At 31.2% G+C, this 25,716-nt stretch overlaps 2 protein-coding genes across 4 annotated transcripts; one reads left to right on the forward strand and one right to left on the reverse strand.

Moving 5' to 3' along the window:
* Positions 1-551: 551 nt before the first annotated feature.
* LOC111627093 (NADPH:adrenodoxin oxidoreductase, mitochondrial-like) lies at positions 552-18,840 on the reverse strand. Of its 3 annotated transcripts, none has more exons than XM_023370667.1 (12): positions 18,347-18,840; positions 17,694-18,178; positions 16,390-16,482; positions 14,905-15,027; positions 10,452-10,496; positions 8,270-8,440; positions 7,868-8,060; positions 6,535-6,722; positions 5,315-5,377; positions 4,505-4,613; positions 1,544-1,714; positions 552-728 (listed from the first exon to the last, which is right to left on the reverse strand). In XM_023370667.1, exons 2-12 carry the CDS (start codon positions 17,742-17,744, stop codon positions 592-594), a joined length of 1,344 nt encoding a protein of 447 aa, XP_023226435.1. In that variant the 5' UTR covers positions 17,745-18,178; positions 18,347-18,840; the 3' UTR covers positions 552-591. The 3 variants fall into 3 exon arrangements, with proteins under 3 accessions (XP_023226435.1, XP_023226427.1, XP_023226420.1); XM_023370659.1 differs by having other exon boundaries at positions 17,694-18,253; XM_023370652.1 differs by lacking the exon at positions 17,694-18,178.
* Positions 18,841-19,432: 592 nt separating this feature from the next.
* LOC111627083 (disintegrin and metalloproteinase domain-containing protein 10-like) lies at positions 19,433-24,936 on the forward strand. Its single transcript, XM_023370644.1, has 7 exons — positions 19,433-19,560; positions 19,658-19,897; positions 20,030-20,178; positions 22,878-23,233; positions 23,306-23,629; positions 23,874-24,438; positions 24,657-24,936. Exons 1-7 carry the CDS (start codon positions 19,522-19,524, stop codon positions 24,808-24,810), a joined length of 1,827 nt encoding a protein of 608 aa, XP_023226412.1. The 5' UTR covers positions 19,433-19,521; the 3' UTR covers positions 24,811-24,936.
* Positions 24,937-25,716: the final 780 nt, after the last annotated feature.

Below are 25,716 nucleotides of genomic sequence, written 5' to 3' on the forward strand. Positions count from 1 at the left end.
TATCCTGTGTTGAAATTTTTCTCCGTTGCATGTTGCTTCGCGTTGAATTTTCGTCAATGTTAAGCCTAACGTAAACTTTTTAAAATAATAATCGTGGCTATTGTATCGTTAAAAATTATTTCTTTATTTTTTACAAACAAAATAAATATGTTGAAAAATATAAAAACAAAAAAAAAATTATACTTTAGAAGTTATCTAGTATCAAAAACGTTCGATTCAGCATGACACACAGTCCTCAAAAAAACACCACACAAAAGTGACAGTGCTGCCAGCTAAAAAACACACAAACATAAAAATATTGGAGTAGCCAAAGATTGCAGCACCACAGCACTAGCGAAAATTTAAATTTGCCAACTGGAATTCTTTTGGATAAATGACGCTCTACTGTACTTCCTAAAGAAATTTTTTGACACTAGATATTTGGATCTAAAACTCACATTAGATAAGAAAAATACACCCCACACAATGGCATTTAAAGCATTGATCATTCCAGTGTAGAGACTGTTTTGTAATTAAAAATTAATGAGAATGAAACAATGTATTTACTCTCAAAATATGTATAAAAAAAATTACAAACTATTCATTTTATATTCAGCTTTTCTGTTGGGCCACTGACAGCATTTCATGCGTACTCAACAGTTTTTCTCGGGGTTTATTACACATTCTGCCGGCTTCCTGTTCGACGAAATCGATCTTTTCCCAGTCATTGAACGTCACGGGAGTTATGCCTGAAACGAAACATTAACTTTAGGCATGAATTACAATTATTTAGCTTGCTTCCTTCTCGGTCCTAGATGTGTGCAAGCACTAGTGTTATAACAACTAATGTAATTTTTTGATGACTTTTCAAATTATTTTTTTTTTACAGAACTGAAATTGTGCACCACAAAGGGCACAATGTTGGTTCTGTCAGAGACATTCATGTAACTACAGGAATTCTTTGAGACTGCAACAAGTTGGCAAATAATTTTCATTATTGTTAGAAACCACAACACCAAGGTCTTTTAACATTACTTTTTCAATTTGTTCTGGTCCTTTTCTATCCCTCTATATTTTGTATGTTTAGTCACTGTAACTAGAAATTTCACTTTTGGTGGCGTGAAGTAAAATTGGCTGTACTTCCAAACTGCAATTCTTAGATCCAAGGTCATTTACTCATACACCTGATTTTTATAAATTAAATCTTTGCTGGCCGGCTGGCCCCACTGTGGCCCTCGACTGTCATTGGGATTGATAAGAAACAATGTCCCAGCAGTATTACCCGAGTTTAGATCTGGATTTAGCACAGATCTTATTACTAGATTGCTGGTAACGGTAGGCTGATACCCAATTGCGTGGACGTCTGACCAACTAGTAAACATATATAAATGTTAGTAGAACTAAATTTTCATGTGAACTGTCAATACCTGAGATAAATGTATCTTATGTCTGCTTTTATGTATCTTTTCACGTATAAGAATTTGTGCGCTTAATCATTGGTTCAAATTACTCGATCTGAAATGATAAAACACCTGCTTAAAGAGGGCAAATTAAGAGAATGAACCTTTGTTACGAAGCAAATTCAACACATGGTTGCGTCCCAACTTGGTTTCCGGGGACAGTCTGCCGCTTTCGAAATCTTCCGTCACTGCCTTCCCAGTCTGAAAACTGTCCGTCATGGTGTGAAGAATGACGCCTTTAGGACCCGTTCTCACCCATCCGCTACAATAAAGATCTGAAAATAACAACAAATGAAAATATTTGGTTATTTAACTGGAAACATCTGGTACATTTTATGTTAATAAACTCTCTAGTCTTGAACTTCTTGACTTTGTTATAAATTGTTTACATGTCATAAAATTAGTTTATATTTACAGAATTTACAAGAGTTTTTACATTTCAACTCTTGTGGGCATTTATAATAAAATAAATGCAATTTTATCCAAAAAATTTCTTACTTAATAATTCTTTTAATTGGAAAATCTTCATAACAAAGATTAAAGTATTTGTACGGTCACTTAAAGAATCTGTGCATGATAAAATTCATGACAGAAAAGTTAAACTTGCATTCTCTCTCCTTTTACAATAAAAAAAAATACTTTCATATTATCGACGAATGTAAGGTCTTTCCAAAATGACCTTTCGATTAAAATACATTTAATTAATACAAAAGACAATCTTGAGTTTAGTGTAGAAAAATATATTATTTTAGTGCTGCTAGATAATAAATTATTAGTGTAAAAGGTTTCTGTGGTAATTGTCGTGGTTCTAATGGTAAGGAAATTGATTATTATTCAAAATTAAATATTACAGTCGACCCCCCTATAAGATCATTGATTTTTCCGTTTTATCTGAATTACATGTTGTACGAGTCACTTAGATTTTACAAACATGTGAGCCATTCACAGTCCGGCACACGTATTTGTAAAATCTAAGTGACTCGTACAACATGTAATTCAGATAAAACGGAAAAATCAATGATCTTATAGGGGGGTCGACTGTAGTTTTCATTTTGTCGTTTTATACATTCTGTTCATCGCATGTGGTTAATAATCTAAGCCTCCTGCCCCTAAGTGTTCCATATCTGGTCTCGTTTTTCATATATCTAACTCTTCTCAAGATTAAGGAAGGAAGGAAAGACAAACAACGGTGGAATGTACAGGTTTGCAATTTTAAAATTGTAACCCAACCACTCTTAACAATCACTTTTTGTCACTTGCCAAAATTTCGGCAGACTATTACAAGTGCATTCAACTAAAACTTGTATTGGTGAACTTGTTTAACACGGAGATTAATACGTCCATTGTTTCTCACATTTCTTTTCTACGAGATGTACTGTATACTGTATACCAAAATGTAGTGTCTCAATAAAAGTAACACAGCTTATTATATACATTCATTCATAATAGTGTTCTCTCAAAACCATTTTAGCTGGTCGAACCGACCAGCTAAACTAATTGCATGCAATAGAATGGGTATTGTTTCATTGTCAACTGAGATTTGCAAGAAAATCTGTAGTGGTAGCCAGTAGAACATGATAACAGGTTTTTGTATGCGACATCCTTATTTCGGTTCTAGCTCATTCAAAGCCTAGTGTGTTTGAGTCTGCTTAAATTACCATAAATTGTGGTGTATTAATATCGGTTTCAAGTTATGGTATATTTTACGACAAATATGTCATCTATTAAATCTACAGTGGATGAAAGAGAAAAATTACCAAGAAACTGTCAATTTTAGTTTCAATGTAACAAAACAAAATGTTTTTTAAATATAAAATAGTCATTTCCTTCACCACCTCATTACCAATTTAATACTACTGCCAGACCATTTTTTGACTACACTTCTATGCTTCTGGCAAAGATATCAAAGTTTAAAATGCCAATTTTAAGTTTAATAAATTATATCTTAAAGAATGTTTTTTAGAATACAGTGGAATCCTGTACGATGCAGGGATATGTTCTGCATTATAGGAAATCGTGTTATCAAGATGTGTATTATTGGATGATTTTATGCAAGTTTAAAGTTGAAGAAGAAAATGTGCTGTATACCTCTGGATGACAATAACTGTGTGTGAGTATTAGTTGCAATTTTTTCATCACATATAGGGGAGCATGTTATATGGGAATTCACTGTAAAGTAGAAATTGCTATTTTCATTCTTACGCACTTATTAGTGCATAAAAACCAGAGACACTATTTCTATTTCATTCGAAATAAACACATTCTACTCCATTATTTGTTTTCTTAAATTTTTTAAACACACAGAAGACATCAAATTATTTTAACTAGGTATTTGCTAATTGATCAAATAAAAATGCTACACACCTTTTCATTTCCAAATCCTTATAAAGGATTGTTCATTTTAATGAATCCACTGGAATAACTCAAAAAATACATATCCTTCAAATAACTCGTTAAAACAAAGATGTTAGACTTTTAGGGAGCCACAATATGGTGTTATCAGTTTCATCATAAGTGGCACTACAGTTGGAAAAAAATGGGGTCGACTTTATTTTCTTAAATGGAAATTCCCGTTTTTAATTGCATGTTATGATTCTATGTAAAAGCGTGCAAAGTTTTATCCGAAAGACTTGTCAAAAGTTATGAGCATTTGAAGTTTTATGTGACTGGAATACTATGTGCGTGCATCTACGAATATCTGTGATGTTCATCAAGAAAGGGAAAAAAATGACTGGGTGAGTGTGACTGCCCATATGGTTGCCAGACTTGACTTCATCAGACTTTTATTTGTGGGGATATTTAAAGAATGTTGTATACAAACAAGAACCAACAACTACAGAAGATATGATTGGAAGAATCAAACTCTTACTATTCTGATTTAATGCCTGTTTTTTGAGTTATTCTAGTGTATCGATTAAAATAAACCACCCTGTGGACTTAAAATTTATTTTAGTAACAATTAAAAGCATTTTTAATCAATTTATGGACAAAAAGATATTGACAATTACAAATGTATAAAAATAAGTAGAATTTAATGCAATAAATTCTTAAAAAAAATCCCATACCATTAGTTCCCACAACTCTTCCATTAATGTTTGGAATGATTCCTTTTTCTTTGTCAAATGGCAACTCTGGATCTATTGAAAGACTCCTATAGCCGATACTTCTCAATATCTTTAAGATAAACGGGAAGGTTTTAAATACAAAATAAATAAGCACATTTTAAATTCAATATTAAAAAAGTATTTGAAATAATAAACTACAATATAATCTTTAAATAATCAAACAATCTGCTGGACTTTTATTGGTAAAGCTAATTAATAATTTGGATTATTAATTAGCCTTAATACGTGTTCCATAAAAATCTGGCAGATTGCTTGGTATCAGTAAAGTATCGGATTATGTACGTCGTTATGCAGACAAATGGTTTCCAAATTCACAGAAGTATGCCTAATACTGTTTGACTTTTAAGTTACTAATTATTAAGAGCATACAAGAATTTGTTGAAATTGCACAATTAAAATGGTTTTAAGTGTGTACTTTCAACAGATTTCAACATAACATTTCTTTGGAAATTGCAAACGTGTTGTCTTCATTATTTAATCAATTAAATGACTTGTTTGGCATGAAGTAATAGCATGTTACGAACTATATAAATGACATAGATTCTGCCCAGTACGTGCAAACTCTGTTTACAATGTAGGGACGGATGGTTGCAACACATCCAAGTCAAATTGCAGTAAAACGTTCCACTTCCTTCAAAATGGCAGACTAAAGCTTTTGCCATCACAATGGTCAATTTATTACTTTTACTACATTTTATGTAGACTTTTTAATGTTTTTAAATATTTTACATACACAAATAAATAACTTACCAAGCCACAATCTATTGTCTCTTTCTCTTCTGTCAAAATAATTTTTGGCTTATCATAGGAACCCTAAAATATAAAGAGAATCCAAAAATTAGTAATTTTAGATTCATTTAAAAAATTTGCATGATTACTCAAAAATAAAATACCAAAACAAGTTATATAACTGTTAACTTATAATTTAATATAATTTTTAATTTATAACTTTACTCAAGTAACATTTATAAATTAAGTGCTGAATAATCTGCAAATCTTGCAATGCCAGCATTGTAGAAAATAGTCTAGAGCAGTGTTTTTCGACCTTTTTCAAACTGTGGCACTCCTACTTCTTACCAATGTAGAGTTAAAGAATTTTACTTTTAATGCTGCATGTAATTAGCATTATGGTACTACTCTATGCTCTATTTCATGATACCTTTAAAGTGTCATTGTAAGACCCTTAAAATTTGTCTCTGTGGTGCCTCTGAAGTGTCATTGCAGCATCCCAGTTAAAAACCTCTTGTCTAGCAACATCTCTATGATCTGGTCTCTGCATCACTTGCATCTCAAGTGATTCAGAGACTGGAGCAGGTCTGTAAAAGCAAGATATTCCTAAATGCTAATTAGATCATCAGAAACAGTTATAAAACTGACATTTTTAATGAGAAAAAAATAAAAGGTAAAGTAAGAAAAATTTTAAATGTTATAGCATGCAATAAGCTTTATATACTAAGCATTTTCTACTTTAAAAATATTTCTTGCAAATGCAAAAATATATCATTAAAAATTGATTTTCAATATTCTGAAGAAAATAATTACTACTTTCAGCCCAATTAATTAATTTTTTTTATCAATCTGAAGAAATTGTAGACCTATAAATTCCCACTGTCATCCGTTAATCTCGAGAATGGTGTTAGACAAAAGTCGAGACCAGATTTGGAAAGCTTGGGGGCAGGAGGCCCCAATTAAATATATATGAACTTCTATTCTGGTCTGCACCAGAAGTCGTGTTATTTCAATTCAAAAATTTTCCCCCAAACAGAGTTAGATAGATGATTGGCATAACTCTATTGTTAACAGGAAAAGTATGATGTACAGGGGCAAGACACACTACTAAAATAAGATCTATATTTTAAATTGCAGCTCAGCATTATGAAGACATCACAATAAATTAATTGCTCGTTATTTTTAAAATGACATTAATGTTAAATTTAGTTTGAAATAATAACTTTTCTTTTTATAAGTACCTCTAATTTATTAATACCAAAAACTATGCTTTTTACACCGTTTCCATTGTCAGATGGAATTATCTCTAGAGGAGTTCTCAGGAATTTCAGTTCCCACTGTTTCATTTCCAACCGAACGTCCACAGATTTTGAATTTTCGCATGTTTTAACCATGAGCTCCGTCAGTCTTTGACGAGGTCGGGGCAATGCTAAAAACAAAGTATCCAATGAGAAAATTATATATATATATATATATATGATTTAACTATAAATCAATATAAAATTAACTTCAGTGTAATTCTGTCTTTTAACAAATTCTTTTGCCATGGTGCAATTTTTAAAATTTCACAATCATCACTGTCGTTCTGGCTAGTCTTGTTTGTTACTTTATCGTGTAAATGTAGAATAAAAAAAAATGCTTTCGTGACTTCCATGGCAGCAATTAAGGGTTTATTAACAGCGGTAGTTTTAAAATTTGAATTATTGACCAACATTTATATGTATCATTACTTATTTTTTTCAGCCATTTCCCGACTAATTAGTTTGGATATTGTAATACTGAATGCAGCCATGAATGCAGCCATATTTTTCAAGAAGTTCAAGAACTTTGAATTTCGTCCAGCTATGAATTGGATCATCATCAATCTTGTCACCATCATGTGAATATCAAAATGGTCTAGTGACAGTCTTTAGAATAAGAAATGTTTTTGCAATAGAATACTGAATGAAATAATATTTTTTCAATGGAACAGTTATTCATCTATTACTTCAATTATTGGAGAATTAATTGTCACTTGACAATTAATGATTAACATATAATTACTCGGTGCATCTGTAATATTCAACAGTATCTGTAGGATTAGGGATGTACAATCTTTTTTCTCTTCCATTCCTAAATTTAATCATACAATCCTTCAATCTCAATCCTTGGTTACCTCTCACAATCCTTTAAACCTAATTCCTTCATTGGCAATCTCCTAAAACTTCTCAAATTTGTGTGCTTATATTTTATAATAATAAAATTTCTGAATTTTACCAAAATTTAAATAAATATCATGAATTAAATGATCACTGTGACAATGTGCAACTACTGAATTCAGAAACTTCTGTCTGACAATGAGAAGAATCAATCTTCAGAAATTTACTCTTTGAGTACTTGAAGAGCAATTAAATCTATTTTTTTTATGTCTCTGTGTGTTTTAATATCTAATGAATTTCTGTTTTATAAAGAGCTACAATTTGTCTGTCTATTTTTTGTTTTTTAAAATAAGATGTCAAATATTGGTGTCAAAATAAAATAAAATATTCTAAGAAATAGATTAAATTTAATCAATTAGAAAACAATTTATATTACTTGGAATCATATCTTTTAGAGATCGGAAATCATTTTCTTCCAATAGGGCACAACATCCGGGCAATTTCGTCATTTCCCGAAGTTCTTTGATGGTGAAAGCTACTTGGAGAGGTCCTCTTCTTCCTACTAAAACTACTCTCTTGATTTTACTTTTGCTAAGAGCATTGAGAGCATTCTGTGTGATATCAGTCTTCTAAAATAAAAATAGATTAATAACAAAAATTTAGTATATAATTATACTATTTTTTTATAAGAAAATAGAAGCATGTTATATATCATAGGGTAAGCAGTACAGTCATCGGCCATTTCAAATATAAACTTCTTTAAATGTACCGTTTATCTTACAACTTTAATGTAATTAATTTGAAATCAATTTTCTGAAATAAAAAAATTGAAACTTACTTTTAGCAACTCTACTGGCATTAAAAGTATTCGTGCAACGTCCAGTGCAACATTTCCCTGTCCGATAACGATGGCGGTGTCGCAGTTTAAGTCAACCGAAAGGTTTGACTCGTCTGGCAGACCATTATACCAACCGACGAATTTCCGAGCAGCTATAACATTAGGAGTATTCTGGAACGTTACACTTTCTGTCATTTCTTACACATTTTATTAAAATTAAGAATCAAATTTAATAAATTATTATATACACAAAACTACAGTATTTACTCCAAATGCGTGATGCACTTTTTATGTGGCACTAGAGGTCATTACTTCCTTCTCTGTCACTAATTTTATTGCATCATTTTAATGATTTTATTAGATCAACATTTGATAAAAATATTTAAGAGATCCACTTAACCTTGATAGTCTATTACAACAATATTGTAAGTATTCGGATGAAAATTCCAGAAAAAATTGTGCGCGACATTCTTTTGAGAAACGTTGCATTTCCGATTCTTTAAACAGCACTAAAAACGAACGTGTGTGAGAAGATATGTGCCTCAAATTCAGTGTTGATTCAGAAGAGACTAACATAGAAAGCAAACCTTTTGACTCTAATACCATGGAAGACGGTATACAGATGATATAGACCATTTTTATACCCTTTTAAAATGAAGAGAAACAAGTTTCATTAAAAATATACAAATTTTGATAGGTAAATAGGGTATGCTCTGTCAAAAGGTGATATTTTTGACTTCTGATACTGGCCAGAAATGGGCAATCTGAGCCAAAAGTCAAATTTTTTAAATAAGCACAATATTTTTTAATTTAGATTCATATTAAACTCAAATAAGAAAATTTTATTGCAAACATTTTTCTTCCTAAAATACTCCATTGACCATAAAATGATCTCAAAAGCATAATGAACTTTTCTTGGGAAAGCCTTTTTAGAAGCAGTTTCATCGTAATATTTTTCAACTGGCCAAATATTCAGTGTCGACAAAAGTAAAAATTATGCTCATGTTTACATTTTCATTTCTAGTTACATGCCTATCAAAGTTGTCACAGTAATTTATAAAGCCACATCCTTTGAAGTTCCTCAAGCAATAAATTCTTTCTCGAGCAGCATAGATCCTTGCATTGGTAAGAACGGTGCTCAGTTTGAACATTTTGATTGAACAACAGTTAAAATCGGTGCCAAATATTGATAGGTTATGCCAGAATGGTTTATGTGAACAAATCACTACGTAGCATTATTAACAATTATTGTTAGTTTAATAATCATATATAATTGATGCTAAATTTTTATTGTTTTGCCTATGTCGACAGTAAATTAATAAAAATATTCTGTGAAATAAAAAAATATCTTATTTTTACAGTATTACTTTTCTGTGTATCAACATTGTCTGTAAAATATCTCGATACACAGACGTGCAATGCACGTCTGTGTATCGAGATATTTTACACATGAAGATTCACAAAATTTCACATGAAGATTCCAAAATTTCACATGAAGATTCACATTGAATCTATATAAACAAGACATTTACTATATGCTTCTACTCTTCGATTCATTGTAGATACAAGAAAATCTCATACATGCAAAAGTGTAGTGATAATGGCAAGCAAATTTTTCTTAAAAAGTTTTAACACTTTTCATATTTTATCAGTACTTAAATGAAAATAAATCTATTATTGAGGATTTAAAATAATATCAGTAATTAAATAGCTTAATTCTAGAATTTATAAATTAATAGTACAGTAGAGCCTCGAAAACTCGGCCTAATGTGGACCGAAGGGTGGCCGAGTTTGTGAAAATGCCGGGTTATCGGGAATGGAGTTAAAAAAGGATAAGTATGCGTGTTTCCTCAGAAAATATTGTACTATACTTGTATGTATTGTTTGCTTGAGAATAAACTGCCCAAATACCCTTAAACAAAGGAAAAGTACATCCTTTATGAAGGCATAGAGTCTTTACTACATGAAAATGAAAATGAAAATTAATGAATACACTGTGTACAGTAATTTACCTGATAAGACAGACCTCAGAAAAACACTTTATGAGGAATAAAGCTGTCTATAATGAAAATTAATTAACTAAGGATTTTTTTGCCCTGCCAGGGTGTGGCCGAGTTATCCGGAGTGCTGAGTTATCGAGTGCCGAGTTTTCGAGGCTCTACTGTATTTATTTCAAACTTACTTCTCCTGGTATGCCGAGATGCAGGTCTTTTTCGGCTCCGTAACACTATAAAAACATATATAATTATAATTACAATAAAATAGCAACTTTTTAACATGTCTAACACTTTAAAAAAATATAAAATAATGTGAAAATAATATAAAACTTGACAAATACCAAATCTTGGAATAAATTAGAACATTCATAACAGAAAAATCTAACATTTTAATTAATTAATTTTTGTTATTAAAAGTTAATTTTTTTGGATCAGATAATATATTTTTCATTTTAATTCTTCAAAAATGACAGTGAAATTTCTTCAGGCAATTGTTCATAGTTTGCCAGATTGTGAGTTTGAATCTTGTCTTGACAAGACATTCACATTCCTAAAGGTACATCAACATGATCAAATTTCTTATATCAGCAAAATTAAATTCAAGAAAATTTGAAAGCAAATTCTTTAAATTGTGCACAGAGGAGAAATAAAGAATTTTTAAAATGTGTTAGATTGGTCACTCAGTGTGATAAACCCTTACATAAGATAAATATTTAAGTAGTATAAGTAAATAAATCAATTATTATAATATAACAAACATAAAAATAAAAACTACATAAAGAGTTTGGTTATTTCAGCCTACAATTGTCACTCAGATGGTTTGAAATGGCATAATTTCATTGGTCAAGTAGATCCCAACTGAAAATACAATATCTTAAATTTTTTACAATATCATATTTTTTCTTAATGTTAACTCTAAGAAACTATACCGTTCATAGCCGAATACCAAATGGTAATCTGCTAATGAATCATATTTTGCATGAAATGGACCAAATATTTAAACTTGGCACCCTCAAAAACCACTTAAAACATATTTTGTGCAGGCTGGTAACCTTGTATTATGTAATTTTCCTATTCGAATGCCACAATACCGCTGAAGGGGGTTGAAGTATTTCCACCAAAAGTAGTAACCAAAAGTAACAATTACTAATTAATACTGATCTATTATTAATATTTGAAGTGATCTGCATTGGACAGGTTGTGATGGCCCAACTTGTGATCAAAGTTGCTAACCTTAACATCCAAAAGACTTCATATGACTTGTTTAAATAAAAAATCTTGTAAAAATGTGAGAATAGTGTTTATATTTTTGCAACAGATTTATAAACTACATGAGAAGTATGTTCTTGCAAATTTTGCATTTATAGAAAAATTATTGGGCTGCAATTTGAAAAAATTGTACATATAAATTCCAACTGTCGTCATCTGTCTGTCTGTTCTTTCTTAATCTCGACAAAGGAGTTAGATAGATGAAAGACGAGATCAGATATGGAACACTTAGGGGCAGGAGGCCCAGATTACTAACCATATATGAACTTCCAGTTTGGACTGGAAGTCATGTTACATCAATTCAAAATTTCCCCCCCAAACAGAGTTAGATAGATGATCGGCACAACTCTTGCTAATAGGAACAGTATGATGAACAGAGGCAAGACCACCACTAACAGGATTGAGGACATTGTGACTTAAAGTTGCAGTCCAGCATGTTACAATGTCGCAATAAATAATCACTCATTAGAAATAGCTTGGTTTATTGGTTACTGCAATGTGACACCTGAGCCATCTGCTGAGGAGGCCATCCCAGGAAGACTTTTATGAAAAGCTGGACCCTACTTAGATGTTACTAATATAAAGAAAACTCAGAAAACTCCACATGGCCAGCCTGATGATGCCCAAATCCAAGACTAACTAATTACCAGTGTTTGGTGGATTTACCCACTCGGCTACTGGAGAACACATATTAGAATTAAAAAAGTACCATTCAGAAATGAAAAAAACCTAAGTTGTTAGATGTGGAAAATTAAATGCTAACTCATAAATTTTTCACAGGGTAACACTTTCCATTCCATGCCGGCATGTGCTGTGTGCTACCTGTCGCAGTAATGATATAGTGCATATATTTTGTGCTATATGATTGTCACAGTAATTAAATGAATATAATATATATTTTTTAAAATTATATCCTTTCTTTTTGTAAGAATTATATTTAGTTTATTATTTTCTTAAANGTATAGCACGTCTACTTTGTGCTATATCATTCTTGCAGTAATTAAGTGAATAATATACAGTATATGTATTTTGAAATCCCTTTCTTTTTGTAAGAATTATATTTAGTTTATTATTTTCTTAAATTTTTGCGAATAGATGGCCTACATGTAAAGCCAGCAAATTGAACATAGATAAAAATTAATTGATTTATAGAAATCCAATTGATATTTTGACTGGTGGCTAATTAAAGAACGATTCCAAAGCCATAGTTCTAGTTTTTAACATGAGATGTCGCTAGTGTTGTGACATTTAGATAGCGTATACCTTGTACTGTACAGTGTGCTTGGAATTTTCTTTTGTTGATATTTTAGCTTTAAAACCATACTTTATCATCAATAATTGGTATTCCTGCTACGTTGTTAAGAAATCATTATGGAGAATATTGCATTAAATGATATATCAGAAATTACTTCTTGTTATTGCAATAAGCACTTCTCCTCAAAAGAAAATCTTACTATCAAGCACGTAAGATTAGTACATAAGCAAGTCCTGGTGGAGGAAAAGACTATATTCTGTCATGAGACTTCCAAAAGCTAAATGCTTGTAATGAAAGTCACTTAGCGTGCACGGGTGAAAGCCTGGGGCCATTCGGGCTACCAAGTTGTCTCAAATTTGCAAATTCATAACTGTGAGTTATACCAACATCCTATCTGTCTCTTTTCTTTGTTATCACCAGGCTATGAGTCATGTAATTGTAAAATGGGAAATCTATGAAGGAAAAGTGACAAATTGAAAGTATCGTGAGCGTGTATTATGATGTATGCATAGGCGTACGTAGACTAGAGCGATAGAGGAAAGAGAAAGGGAAGAGCAAAGATGAGCGCTTAAAAAGAATAGGCAGGGTCAGATCCTCAGATGTGCGACGATTCTCGAATGAATAGGTGTGTATGTGTGCTGATCTTTGTAATTATAAATTGTGAATACATGTGACTAAGATTATTTTCTTTTTTATTTTGTGCATGTTATAAGTTATAAATAAATACAAACAAACAACACTAACCCGATAACATTAAATCTAAATACCAAAATGATTAATTTACTGTGTTTTTGTTATTTCTTACTCCTGTTTTTAGGTATTTGGTATTCGGCTGAATAGTGATTTAAATATTCGGTTACTATTCGATATTTGGCCGAATACTGAATAGTAACCGAATATTCATTACATCACTAATATATATAGATGAACATTATTTGACAAATTTGTCTACATGACTACACTACATAATAAACACTTACAGGTGCAACATTGACTTCACTTCAGATTTTGTAATTTAATTAAATATGAAGCCTGAAAAGGAGCAAGTAATGAGAAATGCACCACTTTGATTAATGTCAATGTTCTACTAATTTTGGGATTTACAAATTTTCAAATATTTCATGCAAATACAGAGTTCTTGAACTAATTACTAATATTTTATGTCATTGACATCACTTGAGAATGCTTGTGTCAATTCTGTAAGCAACTGCATAAGTTTATTTCTCTTGTAATATTACTGGTAGTAGTATTTCAGAGATTATACCTTAACTAATACTTGTAAGCTTTTCCACATTGTTCTTCATCCAAACTGTCACATGACAATAATGCATTATGGTGATTGGTTAGAGCTTTCAAGAACTCAAAACTAATCAAACATCATTCTACTTTAGAATTCTCTAATTCAAGAACTTTGAAAGGTCAAATTGTCTTGTCTATCAAAGTAGCTTGAATATAACTTTCACATTCAAGAAATTTGATTGTTAAGATGGACCTTAAGATTTTTATGGAACTTGCTATTTCACTAGAAAGCACTGAAGTCACTTTTTAGTACAGTATAAGCATTTATAAAAGTTTGAGTATTAGATCCATTTTTTCTATGTAGGGGTATTTACAATGGAAAGCTTTTCTTGATTTTAGAAGAATCACATTCTACAAAAGCTACCAAAAGCCACGAGCACAGAACAAATTTCAGAATGGTAGTAGTTATCAAAGCCATTTCTTCAACCCTTAATTCTAGTATTAATAGTTGATTTTATAAATTCTATGCAATGCAAATTTATCAAAATAAAGTTGACAAAATTGCAAGAAAGATTAATTATAGTTAATGCCAATTTGTAAACTATAAACTCAAAAATCTCTTCAATATTATAATTTTTAGTGGAAATAAAAGTGGAAATGCAGGACATATGACTTATGGGTCTCATGTGCAATGCTGTAGTATAAATTTAATGTTTTTACAAATTTCTAATGTTACAGCATCTTTTCAGACACCTCATATAAGTATTATGTACTGAAAATTGACACAAATACTAAAAGCCGATTCTATTTTGTACATCAAATTAATATATTTAAATTAGTTTTTCACTATTATTTTACTCTTCTGCCAAACTTACCATTATCACAGCATGATATGCACTTCTCAGGTCACTTAATGTTATGTCTTTTCCCACATTCACATTTCCAAAGAAACTGAAACGTTCATTCGCTGCAGTTTTCGTAAAGGTGTTTATAACATTCTAAAATAATAAACTATAAGTTGGATAGTGTTTTGCTTAAACAAATAAAAATATAATTAAAAATAATAGTGAATTCTTAATGCTTAATAATCAAACTAAATCCATTTTTGTTGGAATTAACCCAGTTTTTGCAGTGTAAGAAGAAACTCAATTGGAGACGTTCTTTGAGTTACTGGATTTAAGAAATGAGAAGTGTTTTGGTTCAAGTTTTGTTAATTTCATAGCAGATATTAAGAATACATCTGCTATGTCAGATAAATTCATAATATATTTATTCATACATGTAAATCTATCCCTATGCAACAACAAGGATAAACATCTGTATAGCACTCATAATCCAAATACAATGAATATGAATATATATATATATATTTTAAGGCCTTCTTAGTGTACTAAAAAGGCATTTAATTCATACCCATTGTGAATTTGACCAGGCCCACAATGGGGTGGTCGGGTAGCAAGGAATGACATCCAACATACCAGAGACAGACCACCTCTCAAAGAATTCCTGAGGTTTTTAGACCCCCCACCAGATTTGGTCCCAGACCTCCAGAGTGACAGGCTGATGCCCTAACTGCCTCAGCCATCCAGTCAGTAGACAGCTGTATAACAGAAGAAAAAATGTCAAATAAAACTAACATTTATAAATACTTGTCAAGAAATTTTTTGAATAATAATGAAGTTTCTAATTAACAGGTTTAGAAGAGGATCAGAACCCCAGAAATTTTTATGAGCCATTCAACTTAGACATGTCAAGTCCCATCCCTAATTATCCAACTACAGTCTATCTATGGAAAGAATCGACTCAAGAGTAAGGTCACACACGATGTCAATTCACTTAAACCGATCGGTGCATTCTCGAATGATGTTGGCACTTTTTGTTTAATATGTCAAGCAATATACGAATGCTTTATTTTCTCTCACTAGATGTCAGGACAACTTTTCATGTGTTAATTTTTTATAGCATGCATTAATCATAAAGAAACATGCATGTAAAAAACTACTATAGCAAACTTCCTCATATTCCAATACCAGAACATAAAGCTTTTGTAACATTATTTGTAATGGCGGTGACATGTTTAACTAATGAGGAAGAAACTAGAAGTAACTTACCACAACTAAATGATCAATGACTGCTGCATTGGTTAATACTCAAGTTGATTCTTTCCATAAACTGAATGTACTTCCATTGTGAGTCTACTCAAACTCATGGTAGGCATGAAAAACTCTTTATTGTTTGAAATAATGGTAAGAATCTTATATGAAGTGTCTTAATTATTAATAAATAATTTTTATATTTAATAAGAATTTAAATATTAATTATTAAAAAAATAGTTTTAATAAAAATTAATCCTAAATTACCTTAACTTCTGGATGGTCAGGAGCTACTCCAAATCTAACTAAACCAAAAGGAACTGGTAATTTTTCATATAAATCAACTACTGCCAAAGGGTGCTAAATAAAAATAAAATTTTGAAATGACAAAATATTTCATATTATGCATTAAATAATAAAATTTGTCTTAAAACATTATTAAAATCAATTTATTATAGATTTCACATATGAAATAAAAGTAATAATTATGAATTATGCATATTGGATTGTACAATTAGTTCATTCAGATTTTCAAATTATAAATTTACAGTAAGAAATAATTCTTTACCTGACTTAAGAACTAAATAACTTTACATGTAAAGAACACTATTTTTTGTTTTAACTTCCAAATTGTAAGCATTATAAGCTTTTTCTCGGGTCCAACATGAATTTTGCCATCAAGGACAACTGAATAACCAACATAACAAGGCCAAACAGGCTGAATGGCCAAATGGTTAATGTGGCAGTCTACTGCTCTGGGAAATCTCAGATCAAATCCAGACAGGTCAGAATACCCCAGGAATTTTTTAAGAGATCTGTTCAGATATGTCAGGCCCATATCTCACCAGTTAGTTGCCCCATTGTGGACTTGGCCAAACCCATAACGGTCTTGCTAAAATGGCCCTCGTAGTGCTCACAGCTATCTATATCCAAGCAAAAAAATTTAAATTATAATAATAAAAAAGACCTAACAACCTATAGAAGTTACTGATATTCCACAGACCCAAGATCCAAGAATAATAGGTTCAAGACTATTACCTCAGTCATCCAGTCATACAAATAACATTTAAACTATCCACAATTTGACTTGACTGGGCAAATAATTTAAGGTAAGGTTTATAAAAATGTATGAATTATTAAAATACAAACTTAATTTTTTGAATAAAAACAAAACCTTGTCAAACAGAATTTAATTCTTTGTAAAAAATATCTTTGTATGAATCAATAGCAATAATGCAGAATCATCTAATCTCGAGAAAACCAGATAATTTGTGTACAATTCACAAAATATAAAAAATTATCTGAAACTCATTCCCTTCGGCACTTAGAGCCAAATAAAAAGATCACAATTTTATTTACAAAATTTGAAAAATAAAATAAAACATAACATTGGGCGATTCCTTAAACTTTATTAATAATATCATATTTCTTAAATCTAAAATTAAAATATTTATTTCATTCCAAAAAATAAAATTTTGAGAAAAACTTATTTCATTTTATATCCAAATAACTTAAATTTGAATACAGATTATAATTATATTGACAAAATCATCAATGTTCAAATTGTCTACCTTCTTTTTGCACGTACAGAGTAATGTAATACTGCAAACTACATTCCACATTTGAAAGTATCAGATGTGACTTATCAACAGCAGCCTAAATTTGTTCTTTAAGACTATCAACGGTAGGTGGACATGTATTGTAAAGAACACCTTTTAGATCAGCATGTAGATATAAGAGGCTATGAGGCGACCAAGCCCCCCTAAAACACACAATGATCCTGCTTATACTTTCACGTTTACATCACGTTTGTCTTAATTTCTTATTGTGCATCCAATTCTCTTCCTTTGCATTACTCGATAAAGTAAATGTAGTACAGATTATTAATAATAATAATCACTAAGTTCAGAGAAGTGAAAAAAATTAAAACGATAAATTTGACTGTGTTCACGTAGGCAGTCCCACGAATACCGGGTTTATTTTCGCAAATTTTTTGGCTCGCTCCAATGATCCTGGCTACAAAACCACTTCGGATTATCACCGAGGCAAAGAAATTCTAGAAGTGCAAAATTTTGGGATTTAGACAACCATTCGACCAGTCACGCGTCTAATCCATTCTCTGGAAAAAAAACTGCATCCAAGAAAAATAACATTAATTCAAACTGTGTTTTAGAACTGAGAATGAAGAGATTGGAAATTGAGTGAGACAATACAATTTCTGTACCTTTAAAATTTGTTGAGCAGTGTAGAATCCCGCAGGTCCACTTCCAACGATGCACACTTTCAACTGTTTTACAGTACATAAATATCTTTTCGATTGTATTAATTTCGAAAGAAACGAAGACTTAATTAACATTCTGAACATTTTTCATGCATAATTTGTAGTTAAATGAAAGTTTGGTGAAAACCTAACTCAATTATTGAGAAATATCTACACATTTAAAGTGTTGTAATGTTTCCTGGATATTATTGTTTTATCAAGGCTGAAAAATCAAGGCAAAATACATTATTGTTATAGTAACAATCGTTATGATAACATTAATTCTTCACATTACGACATTCAGCAATGCCATTTTCGTAAAACGAAATGACTTATAGTTTCCTTACTGAATAGGGACTTAAGTTTAATAATCATAAGTATAAACACATTTGATTTAATTAACGTTTAAATTTAATAAATTAATAACAGCATTTAGTAAACACACTCCTCTCTCTAAACACGTGAGAATGTATCAGCGCCACCTGAGAAAATTTCAGCATTAAAATTCTTATATTAAATTCGAAATTTAATACAGTCAAACCTCGGTTTTCGAACTTAATTCGTTCCTAAAAGCTGTTCTAAAACCGAAATAAATTTTCCTATAAAAAACAATATAAAATTGGTTTATCCGTTTCCGACTCCCAAAACGAAGTCTTAAAAAAATATGGTTTCCCTTTTTAGCTGTAATTCGTGCATAAAAATGCCTACACATGCAATATATAAATGTATATACGATCTATATCTATTTTATATACTGTACTGTATATATTGATGGCTGATGGACGAGCGGTCTAGGTGGAAACCTACCGCTCTGGGTACCTCCAGAGCGCTAGGTTTCCACCTAGACCGCGCTGGGTCGGCCCAATCCCTCACCACCCGGTGAGGGATTGGGCCGACCCATGATGGGCTTGCCAAAAGATGCAAGCCCATCATGTACTCTTTTAGTCACAGGGTGGAAAGAATTATTAAAAAGTATATGTACAGTACACAAGGCGTACATGCATATATATTTTGATATAAAATAGGTTTTGCTTCATAAATTCATGTTTTTATTAGGTATTTCTTTAAAAAATTCTTTTATTATATCCTATAATTTTCAAAATCTGCATTCCAAAATTAAAAAGAAAGCTCGTGAAAGAATGAAATTCTATTCGAATTTAAAAGAATTTTTCAAATATGTCAGTTGTACTTATGCTGATTTATTTATTTCTAACGTCAAAAATATCTAATGTATTTTGCGTACACCCGAACTTAGACTTAATTCAAAATTTTCAGGTAATAAGCACGAAAATCGAGCCTTCAATTGCCGAGGAAATTCGACTAAAAGATTCCACTTTCGTGCGATTTCGTGCTTACGGAAAGAAATTTCATCTTCATCTTAACGAAGACCATTCTATACTTTCTCCCAGTACCAAAGTCTTCATTAATGGCGCTAAAACCATTCAATTAAAGCTAAAAAACATACCGGGCTCTTCGATCTACACCGGAATTGTAAGAGGAGAAAATCAATCTTCAGTTAGTGGATATTTTCATAAAAATTCGTTCGTTGGACGAATAGAATTGACGGAAGACATTTACTATTTAGAAATGGCATCTTTATATTTAATACAAGACAGATATAAGGATAAAGTTATTATTTATAAACAGAAAGACGTCCTTCCTCCTGGATGTAGAATGGTAAATGGAAGAAGAATTTGCGAGGAAAGAGTGATGAATGATGTAATTTCTGTCGATAAAGTGAATTTTTCTGAAGGTTTCAACGGTAAAAAGATTGTAGAAGATATTGTGTTTGTAGAGTAAGTTGAATTTTCACTTTGTTTCAGTAAATTATCGAATTTGCAGTTATAGATACAGTTCACACTATATTACACCATTCTTGAAATGATATAATTATTCTATAAACCACACGATTTCAAATTAGATCATTTAATTTATACAATAAATACAACCAACTCGATATTTATNTGCTTTAATATTTAAAACTTATTCTGAAATGTTTGCAGTATGCATCATTAAAGTGCTATTAAATAACCCTGTTTAAATTACATTAATGAAAACATAGTTATCAGATCAGTCATTTAAATTGTATTCCATAATAATTAAGGGTAATGTAACAGTACAAATTGCATATTCTAATGAATAATTGTTGCCTAAGAATCATTTTATTGTAAAATAAACAGTAAATAAAGTTGACGTTGATATTTTTATTTCTTGGTATTGTCTACTGTTTATTAATAAACTTTTATAAATATATTTGTTTAATTCTCTATAAAAATAATTAAATTTAATTTATAAGAATAACTTTCCTCATTTAGGAACCTTATCTCTTGCAAACAGTTTTGAAGGTTTACTTTATATAACATGGTTTTCTTTTCATCTAATTTTAATTTATAAAAATGTTTACTCTGGCTCTCCTGTTTTCAGTTTATGTATTGCAAAATACATGTAAAATTAAATACTATATATTCTTATTTTAAAAAATATCTCCAAATTTCTTCGCTAATTTTGCATCTCGAAACTAAATAAATTTATCCTCGTACTGTATCATACGAACAATTGATATATCTTTTTATTTTAAACCCTATTTAGTTAAAGGATTTAATTATATGTCGGTGTAACATCTAAGTCAAAAGATACTCTGAAATTATAAAAGGAATTCCGTGGCTCGAACTCAAAGGAACGTGCAGTTTACTACTGCACGTAGATAGCATGAAATATATACCGTGACCTTAGAACTAAGGACCCAATATGGGGGTTGCATAGGGAACATTGGTGTCCTGACCTTGTGTTAATGAAAATTTTCTTCCAAACACCAATCACGTGAACCGAAAAAGCTTAGTTTCCTTGTCTGTTCATAAAAAAAAATTATTTTTGCTTTATAAATTCTTGTTTCTTTATTAAATATTAATTAAAAATTTTTCTGCATTTTCTCCTATAATTTTTTTTTTTAATTTCAATTCCAAAAATTTAAAAGAAAGAAGTCTCGCGAAAGAGTTTGTTCTTTAACGAGATTGTTTTTTTCGTTCGAAGTAGAATTTAAAAGAATTTTTCAAATATGTCAGTTGTACTTGTGCTGATTTATTTATTTCTGGCGTCAAATGTATCAAATACATTCTGCAAACACTCAAATTTGGACTTAATTCAAAAGTTCGAGATAATAAACACGAAAATCGAGCCTTCAATTGCCGAGGAAATTAGACTAAAAGATTCCACTTTCGTGCGATTTCGTGCTTACGGAAAGAAATTTCATCTTCATCTTAACGAAGACCATTCTATACTTTCTCCCAGTACCAAAGTCTTCATTAATGGCGCTAAAACCATTCAATTAAAGCTAAAAAACATACCGGGCTCTTCGATCTACACGGGAATTGTAAGAGGAGAAAATCAATCTTCAGTTAGTGGATATTTTCATAAAAATTCGTTCGTTGGAAGAATAGAATTGACGGAAGACATTTACTATTTAGAAATGGCATCTTTATATTTAATACAAGACAGATATAAGGATAAAGTTATTATTTATAAACAGAAAGACGTCCTTCCTCCTGGATGTAGAATGGTAAATGGAAAAAGAATCTGCGAGGAAACAGTGATGAATAATGTAATTTCTATCGATAAACTGAATTTTTCTGAAGGTTTCGACGATAAAAAGATTGTAGAAGATATTGTGTTTGTAGAGTAAGTTGAATTTTCACTTTTTTTTTGTTAGTAAATTATCGAATTTGCAGTTATAGATACAGTTCACACCATACATGGAATGATATCATTATTCTATAAACCACACGATTTAAAAATTAGATAATTTAGTTTATACTTAACATTGTTTGAATTGCGATAATTGTATCATCATCGTCATGGATTTGTCTTTTTGTTAAAATTATAATTAATTTGCGATCTTTATACAGCATTCAACATTTGAAAACAAATTTTTCATCCGTTTTTCAGATATAAACTAGTTAAAGCATTCGACGACGTTTATACGTTTGATATTAATACATTTAACTTTATTTAGCTCATTTTTATGCTTTAATTGATATTTCCCCTTGAATTTTTATATTTCTACTCCTACGAGAATGTATTTAAGCTTATCTAAAGTGGACGCCTGTTTCCATTGTTTTAAGGTATATAGCCATTTATTGTAATTGTACCAACCTCTCCGGAAGGTAAAATCACATTAACACACAAATTATATAATTAATTTATGTAAAATAGGAATTTAATGTTGTATTATAATAATATCATATAAAAACCTCCCGATTTTTGGCCAATATCAAAGGAAACATTAAAAAAAAAAAAAAATCGTTTACTCATTGTGACACTGTCAAATGCCAGGCTGCAATTTAGAAACTCACAACATAGTGCGAATGTATAGGTCTGCAATTTGAAAATTGCAGTCCAATGAATTCTATTGAGAATACATAATAATCATAAATCAGTTGATATTCACAAGGAATCAAACCAATCAGTTTAATCGAAATTAAATGAATTTCTTTTACAGAAACCAGTTAACATGCGATGTGGAGGTAGTGGCAGATCATACTTTTGTGGAATTCTTTAAAGGTTCTCGGCCACAGATTATTGCCGAAATGCTTTATTATATGAAAGTATCTGATAATATCTTTAAGAATACGGATTTAGATGATGATCTGGTACCAGAAGGAATAGGATTTAACGTAGAGAAAATAACAATTATCGAAGATAAGAATCGACCCGATTATCCTCTTAATTTTATCACTTCCGATAGTACCAAGTACTTGGCCGAGTTTGCCGAAAACTACAGACAGGATTCTTGCATAACATTAGCTTTTTGCCATAGGGAATTTGAGGGTGGTGTTATAGGAAGAGCGTTTTTAAGTAAGTATTATAATCGAAATATTTAGTTTAATCGAATTTCTATACCATTAAAAGATTTTTTGCAAATTACAGAAGGTTTGTGTCAACATTCAGTAGAGAGTAATATGAGTCCTACTAATATGAGGCCTACTAATGTGGGTATCGCTACTAATCGGAGTAGGAAAAAGGCCGTTCCGAGGTCGATAGTTAGTATTGCTTTAGCACACGAAATTGGACATCTTTTTGGAATTCCTCACGATACACCGGGAAATGCAGTATGTTCTCCCGGAGAAAGAGATATAATAAATGGGAATTACCTTATGTATCCTATACTTGCCAATGGACATTCACGTAACAACTGGATTTTTTCTCCTTGCAGTAAGTCGAATCTACTTGAAACTATTTACAGTGATCAAGGTACGTAATATTGGACACTTTTAAAAGTATTGACTATAATTTCTGAACTGACAGGTTTCAAAGGTTTTAACTTAACAAATTCGAGTTTGAGTCTGTTTTAAATTCTCGTAAATTTTCGTTTGTAGCCTTCCTGAGCATTCACATTTCACTCATTATAAATTAGGCTTCTCGTAGGAGGCGTAATTCAGCTTCAGTATGCTGATACCATGCCGTACAAAACTAAAAACGATAAATATTTTTACAGCACATTGTTTGAGGAAGAAATCAAAATCGGTGTGTGGAAACGGAATCACCGAATTAGGAGAAGAATGCGATTGCGGAAGGCGAGATACCTGTACGGAAACGGACAAATGCTGTAATCCTCCAGGAAGCAAGGCAGAATGCACTCTGAAGAAATACACGGCAACTTTCTGTAGTCCTCGAGAAGGAGATTGCTGTAACGAAGAATGCGAAGTTATTCCAAAAGAAAAGAATCATAAATGCTTTTCTTATATTCCTTGTCAAACACCTATTTTAACCTGCGATGGAACGTCTCCAGCTTGTCCTAGAATCCCTTTAGCGGATGGCACCACCTGTTTAAAAGCTTCTGGCACTTGTCGACGTGGCGTTTGTATAAGAAAGGCATGCAGTGATAATGATTTAGAACATTGCGAATGTCCGTCTAAGAACGACGAGTGCCATATTTGCTGTTTAGACGAATCGAGGAACTGTCGAACTACTCAATCACTCGGACTTTTCCAACGAAATAGGAGAATATATGTAAAAGCTCCTGGAACTTATTGTCATAGTGATAAAGGAGTGTGCATAAGGTAACACGTTATATTTACTTTTATAAAATTCGAGAAGTTAAAGTTGACTTCTTCACGATATTTAAGAATTTGCAATATTATTACCGTGAATTTACTTAAAATATACTTTTTGAAAATGCCAAGCTCAAAATCTTGTCACTAATTTTTCATACTATTTTATCTAGCCTCATCTTCTTCAATTCCTCTTATTTATTTTCTGATTTTTGTTATTTTTACAGCAATGGAACGTGTATGCTTCAGAAACGATATTGGAGTGGAAGCTGGGATCATTGGTTTGAAGTATTTTGTCCATTCATTTTTTTTCTAACTTTGCTTATTTTATTCCTGTTTATAGTAATTAGATACCAATATCTGACAAAATTCATCGTTTGAAAAGTGTAAAGTAGATTTGTAAAACTGAACGATTTATATCTGAATCCTTCTACCTTAAATATGAGATTGTAAGAAAATTTTAAATAAAAATAAATAATATCGTTTGCTTTTGTTCGTATCTGGTGTATTATAATACTATATTTGATACGTTCGCTAATTTTGGAAATGATATTACATTAGAGCATCGATTATCCGACCCCGATTAACCGTCACCTCGGTTAACCGACCGCGTTCTAGTCGGCAAATTCAAATGTCCGCTAGTGATGTGGCGCTACAATATTTGGCTATGTCTTGGCTACTTTAATAAAACACGCAAAAATTTAACAAAAGTTAAATTTTTGCGTGTTTTAGCCGGCTACACTGGCTCGACCATGAAAGGTAGGCCAGTATTTAAACGAGGCTTAATTTTTTTAATTATGAGTGGTTGTGTTAAGATTAATCATATTCGTTTTGTAAACCGCGCTTAAGTTAAGCGTCATCTGTTCATTTTTTATGTCCGGTCATTGAAAGACCGCTATGGATCAAGTGTCAGTTGTATATACAAAAGGTAAATTGTTTACAAACTGAATCTTTGTCTATTCTCTGATAATGTATACTTTTATTTCGTCAATTGTTCACAATAGCAGATGTCTTGTGTGTAAGATCCAAGTCGGATGTGCGCAAGCTAATAAATGTTCATGTTAACCGCTTCCTCTCCGATCAATTTTTAATTACATTATAATTAAACATAAAAAATACTTAAAACTGAAAAAAACGAAAGAAATGCGTTATTTTTGAAGAAAAAGCTTCAAACTTTATTTTCCATTGTCTCGCCTTTCTGCGAAGTTTGACACTGATGAGTCATTGTGTTTACAGCTGGATGACCTTGAGAACAGCTGGTGTTGGATTTCCCGGGACATTCTCATA

This window comes from Centruroides sculpturatus, unplaced genomic scaffold (assembly GCF_000671375.1).
Source record: "Centruroides sculpturatus isolate CEXI.00-Female unplaced genomic scaffold, Cexi_2.0 scaffold33, whole genome shotgun sequence".
Lineage (NCBI taxonomy): Eukaryota > Metazoa > Arthropoda > Arachnida > Scorpiones > Buthidae > Centruroides > Centruroides sculpturatus.